This window comes from Portunus trituberculatus, chromosome 12 (genome assembly GCF_017591435.1).
Source record: "Portunus trituberculatus isolate SZX2019 chromosome 12, ASM1759143v1, whole genome shotgun sequence".
In the NCBI taxonomy this organism is placed as follows: domain Eukaryota; kingdom Metazoa; phylum Arthropoda; class Malacostraca; order Decapoda; family Portunidae; genus Portunus; species Portunus trituberculatus.
Window position 1 is genome coordinate 13,216,625 of NC_059266.1, and position 12,421 is coordinate 13,229,045.

The 12,421-nt window shown below is 38.9% G+C and overlaps 1 protein-coding gene across 1 annotated transcript in view; it reads right to left on the reverse strand.

The window, feature by feature from the left end:
- Positions 1 to 783: 783 nt before the first annotated feature.
- Positions 784 to 12,421, reverse strand: part of LOC123502805 (protein CIP2A-like) — an 82,239-nt gene continuing 70,601 nt past the window's right edge. The window contains exon 13 of the mRNA XM_045252070.1: positions 784 to 813. Within this exon, the coding sequence (XP_045108005.1) occupies positions 784 to 813 (30 nt within the window). The remainder of the gene's footprint in view (positions 814 to 12,421) is intronic.

Below are 12,421 nucleotides of genomic sequence, written 5' to 3' on the forward strand. Positions count from 1 at the left end.
GGAACGATTTCCCTGAATACGAAGTACCAGAGCTTTCCTCTGTCCTCGGACTCCAATGGAATACTGAGGAGGATACCTTGAAAATCAAACCAGTTAAATTTCCAAAGCAAGAGCCACTGTGCAAGCACCTCTTATTATCAAATGTCAGCAAAGTATTTGATCCTCTGGGATTATTTACTCCTATAACTATAAGAGGAAAAATGTTGCTTCAGGAATCGTGGAGCTTAAAGGTTGATTGGGATGATGAGTTACCTGTTAGTTTTGCTGAACGATGGGAACTAATCGAGAATGAGCTACTTCGAGTATGCAAGTTTGAGGTACCAAGGGCTACAGCAAACAAAATGGATACTTGTACCTTACACATTTTCTGCGATGCATCAACGAAAGCCTACGGGGCTGCAGTGTATATAGTTACTGATGCAAGCTCTATACTTTTAACAAGTAAAGCTCGTGTAGCACCAACAAAACCCAGAACTATTCCACAATTAGAGCTAACAGCCTTATTGATTGGAGTCAGACTCGACAAACACGTTTGTGAAACATTGGATCATATGAATATCACATCAACTTACAAATGGTCGGATAATGAAGTGGCGTTACAGTGGATAAAAGGTGACACCTCTAAGATCCCTTACGTAAAAAATCATGTGAGTGATATTGCAAAGCTGCAAACAGACTTTTGCTTCCGGCATGTGGGTACAAAATCAAATCCTGCAGATCTATAAAGTCGAGGAGCTACTACTATAGAGAAACTCACCAAGGACACCTTATGGTTTCATGGACCTAAATGGCTTCATACTTCAACAGATTGGCCTGAACAGAAAGCGTATGTCGTATCAAACTTTGAGATAACACAAGTACTCTCCACGAAAGACTGTGACCAACCAGGAACACTGATAGACTTAAATCATTACTCTTCTGTAGAAAAGTTGATTCGTATCACATCTTATGTTATGAATTTTATAAATAACATTTACGCGAGGAAGGGATGGACGAATCGCGTGAGCGTTTCACCCATAACAATCTTGGTGAAACAGGTACAAGCAGAGTGTTACTCTGATATCTTACACATTTTGTTGGGGACTAGCTCTGGATCTAAGACGTCTAAAAAGACACTCGCTGTAAAACAAGGTTTCTGTCTCGAGACGTCTAGAAAGACACTGGGGGCAAGGAAGCTTGTCACTGATTTGGGGTTATTTCTCGATAATGGTGTTATAAGATGTCGTGATAGATTACATAATTCGCCATTAATGTATAGCGCAAAGCATCCCGTCCTATTGCCCAAACACCATCACTTCACGGATTTAGTAATAAAAGAAAGCCACAGAATTTCACTACATGGAGGAGTTGCTGATACTCTTACTAACGCTCGCAAGAGCTTTTGGATACCAAAGGCTCGTCAAGCGGTGAAATCCACAATAAGGTACGACTCAAGGCCTATAGCATACCCAGGCCAACCCCCACTACCTGAAGAAAGAGTTACGAGTTGTAAACCCTTTCAAGTTGTTGGAGTTGACTACACAGGGCCAATATATTTAAGGGACCCTACAGATGCTAGTGACTGTGGAGTACTCCCTACTAAAGTGTACATATGCTTATTTACATGTGCATACACAAGATCGGTTCACTTGGAATTGGTAACCGATATGTCTGCCAGTGGGTTTTTGAGAGCCTTTAGGAGATTCACTGGGAGGAGATCATGCCCTGAGCTTGTGATTTCAGATAATGGATCAATTTTCAAAGCTTCAGAAATAATACTTAAAAGTTACTTTAGTCTTCCTGAAGTACAAGAATTTTTCCAGTCTCGTAGATGTGAATGGAGGTTTATCCCGCCTAAAGCTCCATGGCACGGCGGATTCTATGAACGCATGATTGGTGTAGTAAAGAGAAGCCCCAGGAAAGTGCTTCATAATAAGAGAATCTCGGTGGATGAACTGCGGACTGTCACAGTAGAAATAGAAGCCAGAATTAACAATAGGCCACTCACTTACATACAAGAGAACATAGATGAGCCCGAGCCGTTAAGTCCGAATCATTTGATACAGGGGTCTCAAATAGATATCATACCGCCATTCATGAATCGAGAAAAAAATAAGGATCCAGACTATGTACAAACTGTGGGATAAGAAAGTTTAATCACTCACTTCAATAAACTCAATAAGATAATAAAACAGTGGAGTAAAGTCTGGAAGGAAGACTATTTGACCTCTCTCAGAGAACATCACTATGGTTTGTCAACATCATCACCCACCAAACTGAAACCTGGAGACATAGTCCTAATTGACTGTGATACAAGCACATCCACATGGCCCATTGAAAAAATAATCAGTATTATGCCAGATAGATATGAATCGCTTACAGTGGTAAGGGTTTTCTCGAAAGGCGTCGAATCTATAAGAACAGTCAACAAAATACTTCCTCTTGAAGTATCCAGCGATGAAGAATTAAGCAATACGCAAACGAGGCCTTTACGTAAAGCTGCAACACAAGCACGACTCCAAAGGCAGACTGATAGTGCTTGATATCTATTGATGCGCATGAGTATAGGATTAATGACTTAGAAAAAAAAATGCGACCACTCGTCTAAATGAAACGAACTTGGCTCTTGTGGCCCCCAGGATGTGGAAATTATTCCACAGAAATGAAGACGTGACAGTGTATTTACTCTATTTTGAGTATTAGAGACCGATGTTTATTGGTCATACATATGTGTTTATGTAAATAATGTATAAATTGTGGTAATGTGTGAATGAAACATTGTTAATAATGAAGTGGAATGGTATGAACGGTGTTTGAGGTTTCAGATCTCCATGAAACTCGCCACCGTGACTAAGCAGCGTGGGGAGTTGGAGGGGAAAGAGTGATGGGAGAGAAAGTTACTTCTACACCACCACAGTGAACAGTGAAACTTAGAAAATTGTGACAGACATAAAAGTGTACAGAAATAACCCTCACTATTATAACCAACCACAAACGTTATAAGTCAACATAATATATCATAGCCGGTTAACCACACATAGCGATACTTTCGGTCACCGGCTCGCTGCCTAAGAACCCCTTTACATCAGCTGGCCAGTCTGTAGGTATTAGGGTGAGTCTTAGGTTGCATTACGAGGCGTGACAATTAACATCAAAAAGTAAGTGTTGTATCAGTGTTTACTCTGACAATATTCATATCCGTTAACTGCTTTGAGTCATACTATTGTTATACATGGTCCATTTCGTTCTTTCCAGCAGGGAGTTACCATCCATCCCTGAGTATGAACGCAGTGAGTATTGAGGCTCGGTGACACTCAAGAAGGGAAAATCACTGTCAGTTGCTAAATGAATGTAAGGATCAATTGTTGAACCCCGTATTTAATATTGTGGAAACCTCCATACGAACAGGATTAGTCCCGAAAGAGTGAAAAAGAGCTGACATTGTGCCTATATATAAGAATGGTAGTAGAATGGAACCGCTAAATTATAGACCAGTATCGTTGACTAGTATATTGTGCAAGGTATGTGAAGAAGTAATTAAAGCTAAGTAGAGTGAGTACCTAGAAAGGGAAAACATTCTGAGTGAAAGGCAGTTTGGTTTCAGAAAAGAAAGATCGTGTGTATCCAATTTATTATGTTTTTATTCAAGAGTGACTGACATACTACAACATAGAGAGGGATGGGTGGATGCTATCTACCTGGACTTGAGAAAGGCATTTGATAAAGTACCACACAATAGACTGATGTGGAAACTAAAGATGATTGGAGGAGTAAATGATTAACTAGCAAAATGGATGGAAAATTACTTAATGGGAAGAGAAATGAGAACAGTGGTGAGAGGAAGGAAGTCTGAATGGAAGAAGGTAACCAGTGGAGTTCCACAAGGGTCAGTGCTGGGTCCCATCATGTTTTTGATTTATGTTAATGATATGCCAGTAGGAATTGACAGTTATATGAACATGTTTGCAGGCAATACTAAAATTATAAGGAGAGTAAAGAATGTGGAAGATTGTAACAAGTTACAGGAAGATCTTGATAAAATATATGAGTGGAGTAAGGAGTGGCAGATGGAATTTAATATAGACAAGACCCATGTTATGAAAATGGGAAGAAGTAGATACAGACCAAACAGGAATTACAGGCTGGGTGATGAGAAAATTAAAGAGACCAATGAGGAGAAAGACTTAGGAGTAACCGTGCAAAACACCTTGTCACCAGAGAACAAGATTTTTTGGAAAACATACAACATGCTTCAAAATATTGGCCTTGCATTCCACTACCAAGATGAAGGAATGATGAAGAAGATATTATGTACCTTAATAAAACCCCAGCTAGAATATGCAGCATGTGTCTGGTCACCGCATATGAAGAAAAATGTGAAGAAGGTGGAAAGGGTACAGCGGCTAGCAACAAGGATGGTACCAGGACTCAGGGAGTTAGACTACGAGGAAAGACTGAGGAAGCTGAGGCTGACCACATTAGAAGAGAGAAGAACAAGATTGACACACTGGATAGAGAGTTGATAAAGGTGACCACAAGTAATCATCTCCAAGGACATGGAAAAAAGCTAATAAAAGACATCTGTCTAAATGACGTGAGAAAATACAGTTTCCCGCATCGTAGCATTGATAAGTGGAATAAACTGAGCAGTCATGTCGTTGATGCGGTGTGTGTCAGTCAGATGAAAGAGAGATATGACAGAAATGGACAAGGAGACAGGACACAGAGAGCTTATCTCGGGCACCTGTAATACACAAATAGGTACACACACACACACACACACACACACACACACACACACACACACACACACACACACACACACACACACACACACACGGAGTAGCTCAGTGGTTAGAGCGCTGGCTTCACAAGCCAGAGGACCAGGGTTCGATTGGCCGGGTGGAGATATTTGGGTGTGTCTCTCACGTGTAGCCCCTGTTCACCTAGCAGTAAGTAGGTACGGGATGTAAATCGAGGAGTTGTGACCTTGTTGTCCCGGTGTGTGGTGTGTGCCTGGTCTCAGGCCTATCCGAAGATCGGAAACAATGAGCTCTGAGCTCGTTCCGTAGGGTAACGTCTGGGTGTCTCGTCAGAGACTGCAGCAGATCAAACAGTGAATTACACACATTCGAGAGACACGGTTGAGGGCAGACACACTGGCGCAGTTCCGACAATCAGCTGATCTTCACTACACCTGTTCTATAGTATTTACAGTGGCCTGGGCAGGTAGTGTGGACTCATTTTTTTTTTCTCTCTTCATGAAATCAATTATTAAAGAATAATGAGTGAAAAAGATATTCCATCAAATGCAGACATGAGGATAGAGAAGGGGCTGATGATGACTATGGCGGTGATGAGGTGAGGGGAGACAACTTCATGATGACTTAAATTCAAGGGTTCAAGATACGAACTGGAAGACAACTTCACTAGAAGAGAAAACTTAAGAGAGTGTGAAATATTGAATGTAAACTAGATAAACTGATAAAGGAGAAGATGGAAATGAAAGAGAATAAAGAACAGGAAATGGAGTTTATAAGACTGAGAGAAAGGATAAGAAAAGTGGAAGAAAATGAAGCTAGGCTAAGAGCGGAAAACGAAGAACTAAAAAAGGAAGTAGCTAACTACAAGAAGCAGATGGAAGAAGGACTCAGTAAAGCCGAGAAAGAAAATGAGAAGCTGAAAGATCTAGTAAACAAGGAAGAGGAAAGAGTACAGAACGTGATTAAAAAAGAAGTACAAGCATGGAGAGTCCAAGATAAGAAAGATAAGGCCGATTTTCAGGAGGTGATTCAAGAACAACTTAAAGAAAAAGAAGAAAATATGACAAACAAAATGATAGGAGTCCTCAAGACAAAAGAAAATCTAGTTAGAGAAATTGCAGAAAAAAGAAGAGTGTAGTCGTATTTGGAATAAAAGAAAAAAATATAAAATATAGACCAAAAAGAGAAAAAGAAGAAATGAAATCAGTCAAAGACCTACTGAAGAATCTTAATGATGAAGATAGGCAGAACTTGGAAGAGGAAGTAGAAGAAATAAACAGAATGGGACCATATCAAGAAGGAAAACGAGACCAATTAAAATATTACTAAAATCACAAGCAGCAACAGAAGAAATATTATATAGAACAACAAAACTTAGAGAAACAGAAGGCTGCAAGGATATCTATATAAAGAAAAATAGAAATGAGGAAGAAAGGAAGAGATACAATGAACTGGCAGCAGCAGTAAGGGAAAAGAATAATGAAAGGTCAGAAGAGGAGAAGAAGGCATTTTTTTGGAGAATTCTAGGAGACAGGATAAGGAAATGGTATATAAACGAGAAGGAAGAGAAAAAGTGGAACAAGTTTAACTAAAATGATAAAGGCAAAAGACTAAAAATGATGTATACGAACATAGACGGGGTTTTATCAAGTAAATTAGAATTAAGAGATTACATAAGGAAAGAAAATCCAGATATTGTATGCCTGGCTGAAACAAAACTAAATGAGGAAATCAAAATAGTCTTAGATAATAGGTATAATGTATGGAGAAGAGACAGAGAAGGTAAAGGAGGAGGAGGAGTCATGATAATGTTAAGGAAGGAGATAGTGATCAATCAAGTGGAATGTGGGAAGGAAAAGCAGAAGTATTGTATATTAAGATGCATATTAATAAAAAGAGATAACAATCATTGTAACATATGTGCCACCAAATACAAATTCATGGACCAATCAAGAATATAAAGACATGATAGATGACACAATAAGGAGTCTAATGAGAATCATTAAAGAAAGGAGAAAAGTGATATTAGTAGGAGATTTCAACTGTAAAGAAGTGGACTGGGAAAATTATGAAAGTGGTATGGGGAAGAAGCCTGGGAGAAAGATTCTTGAACCTAATGATAGACAATATGATGGACCAGAGAGTAAAGGAATGCACAAGATTCAGAGGAAACGACGAGCCGGCGAGATTGGACCTAGTTTTACAAGGGGTATACAAATGAATGACGATATAAGATACAAGTGCCCATTGGGAAAGAGTGACCATGCAATATTAGAAATAGATATAGAAGAAGGAAAGGAAGATAGAGACGATTCATACAAAGGAGACCGATTAAATTACAGAAAGGCTGATATTGAGAATCTCAAGAACTATTTTAAAAACGTAAACTGGGAAGAGATGGAAAACTCAGAGACAATGCAAGACAAATATAACTTATTTTTGGAAATATACAAAACAGGAGTCAGGAATATGTCCCAAAATATAGACCAAAAGAAGAAGGAAAGAAAGATTGGTTTAATGCAAGGTGTGCTAGGGCAAAGGAGAAAAGAGATGGAGCATGGAAAAGGTGGAGGAGAAATAGGAATCCAACAAACAAGGAAAACTTCAAGGCAGCGAGAAATGAATATGTTAAGGTGAGGAAGGAAAAGGAAAAGAACTTGAAAAGATATTGTCGAAAAATGTAAGGAGCAACCAAAATTGTTCTATAGATTCATAAATGGAAAAATTAGGCAAAAAGAAACAATAGAAAGGTTAAAAGGAGAGAACAGGATGGTGGAAGACCCAAAAAGTATGGCAGAACTATTAAATAAAAATTCCAGGAGGTCTTTACTAAAGAATCCAAATTTGAGAGGCCACAGGGTAATAAAGAGACAATCTATATGAAAGAGATTAAAGTAACCAAGCTTGAAATAAAAGAGTTAATGAAGGAACTGGATGAAGAGAAGGCAATGGGACCAGATGAAGTCTCAGGCAGAATACTGAAAGAATGTAGGGAAGAACTAGCAAGTCCTATATACATCATAAAATGCTCAATAGAAAATGGAACAGTGCCAGTAGAATGGAAAAGAGCTGAGGTGGTTCCCATATATAAGAGTGGAAGGAAAGAAGAACCTTTAAATTACAGACCAGTATCACTAACTAGTGTAATATGCAAGATGTGTGAAAGAATAATAAAGAAACAATGGATCGAGTTCCTTGAAGACAACAAATTAATATCAAATAGCCAATTTGGTTTTAGAAAAGGACGGTCTTGTGTAACTAATTTATTGAGTTTCTATTCTAGAATAGTTGATAGAGTACAAAGAGAGAGGATGGGTTGACTGCATCTATTTGGATTTAAAAAGGCGTTTGACAAAGTGCCACATGCAAGATTACTGTGGAAGTTAGAGGAGAAGGGTGGCTTAAAAGGAAGCACATTGAGATGGATAGAAAATTATTTGAGGGGGAGAGAAATAAGGACGGTAGTTAAAGATATGAAGTCCAAGTGGAGAGCAGTAGAAAGCGGAGTGCCACAGGGGTCAGTATTGGCACCAATACTTTTCCTCATTTATATTAACGACATGCCAGAAGGAGTGAACAGCTACATAAATTTGTTTGCGGATGATACGAAACTGTGCAGAGTTATAAAGCAAAAGGAGGATTGTGAAATACTGCAAGAAGACCTAAATAAGATCTGGGAATGGAGTAAGAAGTGGGAAATGGAATTCAATGTGAACAAAAGCCATGTCATGGAAATGGGAAAGAGTGAAAGACGACCTGTGGGAATCTATAAGATGGGAGATGGAGTAGAACTGGAGAAAGTCAAAAGGAAAAGGACTTAGGAGTGACGATGGAAGAAAACAATCAACCAGTAAGCCATATTGATAGAATTTTAGAGAAACATATAATTTGCTGAGGAATATTGGAGTAGCATTTCACTACATGGACAAAGAAATGATGAAGAAATTGATAAATACTATAATAAGACCTAGATTGGAATATGCAGGAGTAGTGTGGACCCCTCATAAAAAGAAACACATAAGAAAATTGAGAGGCTACAAAAATGGCTACAAGAATGGTCCCAGAACTTGAAGGGATGACATATGAGGAGAGACTAAAGGCTATGGATCTACCAACCTTGGAACAAAGAAGGAGAGAGGAGACCTGATACAAGTCTATAAATTGATCAACGGAATGGACCAAGTGGATAATGAGAAACTGATCCTGAGAGAAGAATATGACATCCGAAGCACAAGATCGCATAGTAAAAGCTGAGAAAGGAAGATGTCTGAGAGATATTAAAAATATAGTTTCCAGAGATGTATTGAGACGTGGAACAGTTTAGATGAAGAAGTAGTGTCTGCAAAGAGTGTGCACACTTTTAAAGTAAGATTGGATAAGTGTAGATATGGAGACGGGCCACACGAGCATAAAGCCCAGGCCCTGTAAAACTACAACTAGGTACAACTAGGTAAATACACACACACACACACACACACACACACACACACACACACACACACACACACACACACACACACACACACACGTCTGGCTGTCTCATCAGAGACTGCAGCAGATCAAACAGTGAAACACACACACACACACACACACTGACAGAGGACGGCTCGTCTCCGGCTGCGGACGGGAAGAAGTGAAAATACCTATGGTGTTACAGAGCCCGGGTACCTCTGAGTTAGTGTCCTGTTGATGCCCTACTGTCGCATAGTGTTGAAAGTGAGGGATATGGAGAGTGGTCCCTGAGAGGAGAGTGTGGGCGGTGACTTTTTGGCCGTAATCAGCTGACGATAACAAACATGGCGGCTACTCCTAGGCAACCCAAGGATTTTGAAGGTTTTGTAACTACTCCAAGATGACTGGAGAAATTAGATATGGATGCAAGAATCCAGGCACTGAAAAGTAAGTTCCTAAACATTTTGTCCATAGAAAAAAAACTGGATAGAGTTATAGCCGAGAATGATTCGTTCAAAAAAGAGATCTATTTGTTAACGATAGCGAATAAAGAGCTATTGAAGGAAAAAGTAGAGATGGAGAAGGAAAACCAACAACTAAGGAAACAATGTGAAGAGATGAAGGCTAAACTCCTAAAAATGGAAATGAAAATATCCGAAGGGGACTTGAGGAAGGAGGAATGCCTTAATCTAATTGATGCCAGGATGAAAGAAGTGAACCATGAACATCAGGAGGTACAAAGGTCCTTTAGGGAGATAGTGAAAAAGCAGGAAGAGGAAAATAAAGTGATTACGCAGAGTGAAATGGTAAAGGCACTAAAGGAAAATGAGTATGTGGTGAGAGATATTGCTGAAAAGAAAAAATGTGTGATCATAACAGGATTGAGGGAGGAAACTAACAGAAACTGGCAGGATAGGAGGAATAAGGAAAATGACAGGATTAAGTCTTTACTGAACAAGATCTCTGTGGAGAAAGAGGACCTATATGCTGAGGTAGAAGAAAGTGTGAGATTGGGAGCTTTTGGGGAAGGCAAGAATAGACCATTAAAATTGAAATTAAAGTCTCAGGTGGCAGTTGAGGCCTTGTTGAGGAGGGCTTGGAAACTTAAGAACTCTGAAGAAACCAAAACAATTTACATAAGAAGAAATATGTCACAGGATGAGCAAATGAAAATGAAAGAGCTTGTAACTGAAGTGAAAGAGAGGAATGACGAAAAAACAGAGGAGGAAAAGACCAAGTTTTTTTGGATGATGAGAAATGGGAGGCTAAAGAAGTGGTGGATAAAACAGGCAGAATAGACATTACATGGAAGAAAGAGACTAGGAATGGAATACAAGTGACTTACATGAATATAGATGGATTTCTGTCTAAGAGGCTAGAATGTATGGATTACCTAAGAAATAACGAACTGGACATAATGTGTGTAGTGGAAACAAAGCTAAGGCCCGAAATAAAGCTAGACTGGTTTGTTGTAAAACACTACAAAGTATGGAGAAATGATAGAAAAATAAAGGAGGTGGTGGTATAATGGTTCTTACTAAGGAAGATCTGATAGTGAAGGAGGTGAACTATAGTAAGAGAAATGAGGAAGTGATAAGTATGCTTATAACAGATGGCAAGAGGGACATTAATATTATAACAGTATACATACCACCCAGAACCAGTGCTTGGGAATATGAACAGTACCAAATGGTGATGAGAAATACTCTAGACAGAATGAAGCAAGAACTCATCAGAAAGGATAGAGTGATGATAGTCGGAGACTTTAATTGTAAAGAAATAGTGTGGGAAGACTACGAAGTGGTGAACGGTGGTGAGTGGGCAGAGGAATTGTTAAAGGTAGCAACAAATAACTTGATGACACAGTGGGTGAGATCACCAACAAGGTGCAGGGGACAAGATGTTGCAGCAAGGTTGGATTTGGTATTTACCAGGGCATCTCTAAAAGAGGAAATTGAACATAAATGTCCCTTGGGGAGAAGCGATCATGATGTCCTAAGCTTTGAGCTGGATACGGAATTAAGCACGAATAAGATTGTGGAACACAGGAGGAAAAATTAAATTATATTAGGGCAAATTATAACCATATAAGGGAGTTCTTTAATGAAATTGACTGGTCCGTGGTATACCAGGAAAGGGATATGCAATTGAAATACGATAAATTTATGGATTTGTATAACTCTGCTGTGAAAAAGTTTGTGCCATATCACAGAAAGAGGACTTTAAATAATAAACAGTGGTTTAATAGAAATTGTGAAGAAGCAAAAAGAACAAAGAAAAGGCATGGAAGAAACTTAAGAAAAACAGTGATGTATTATCAAGAGAAGTTTACAAAACAGCAAGGAATAGATATGTTGAAGTAAGGAGAACAGCACAGAAGGAATATGAACAGAGGGTGGTGGAAAACTGTGATAGTGACCCAAAATGTTTTACAAATTCATAAATGGAAAACTAAATATAAGGGAGGAAATAGTAAAGGTAAAAAATGGGGGAAGAAGTATATGAGGATGCTGAAGATATAGCTGAAATTTTGAACGACAACTTTTGCAAAGTGTTTACAAAGGAGGAGCATTTTATGGGAGGAAGGCCTACGGAAATAAGGCAAATGCAGGACATCATGGTTACTAAGGAAGATGTAAGGAAAATTATAAGCAATCTGGATATTAATAAATCAATGGGGCCTGATGGCATATCTGGGAGGTTGCTAAAAGAATGTAAGGATCAATTGTTGAACCCGTATTTGATATTGTGGAAACCTCCATACGAACAGGATTAGTCCCGAAAGAGTGGAAAAGAGCTGACATTGTGCCTATATATAAGAATGGTAGTAGAATGGAACCGCTAAATTATAGACCAGTATCGTTGACTAGTATATTGTGCAAGGTATGTGAAGAAGTAATTAAAGCTAAGTGGAGTGAGTATCTAGAAAGTGAAAACATTCTGAGTGAAAGACAGTTTGGTTTCAGAAAAGGAAGATCGTGCGTATCCAATTTATTATGTTTTTATTCAAGAGTGACTGACATACTACAACATAGAGAGGGATGGGTGGATGCTATCTACCTGGACTTGAGAAAGGCCTTTGATAAAGTACCACACAATAGACTGATGTGGAAACTAAAGAAGATTGGAGGAGTAAATGATAAACTAGCAAAATGGATGGAAAATTACTTAATGGGAAGAGAAATGAGAACAGTGGTGAGAGGAAGGAAGTCCGAGTGGAAGAAGGT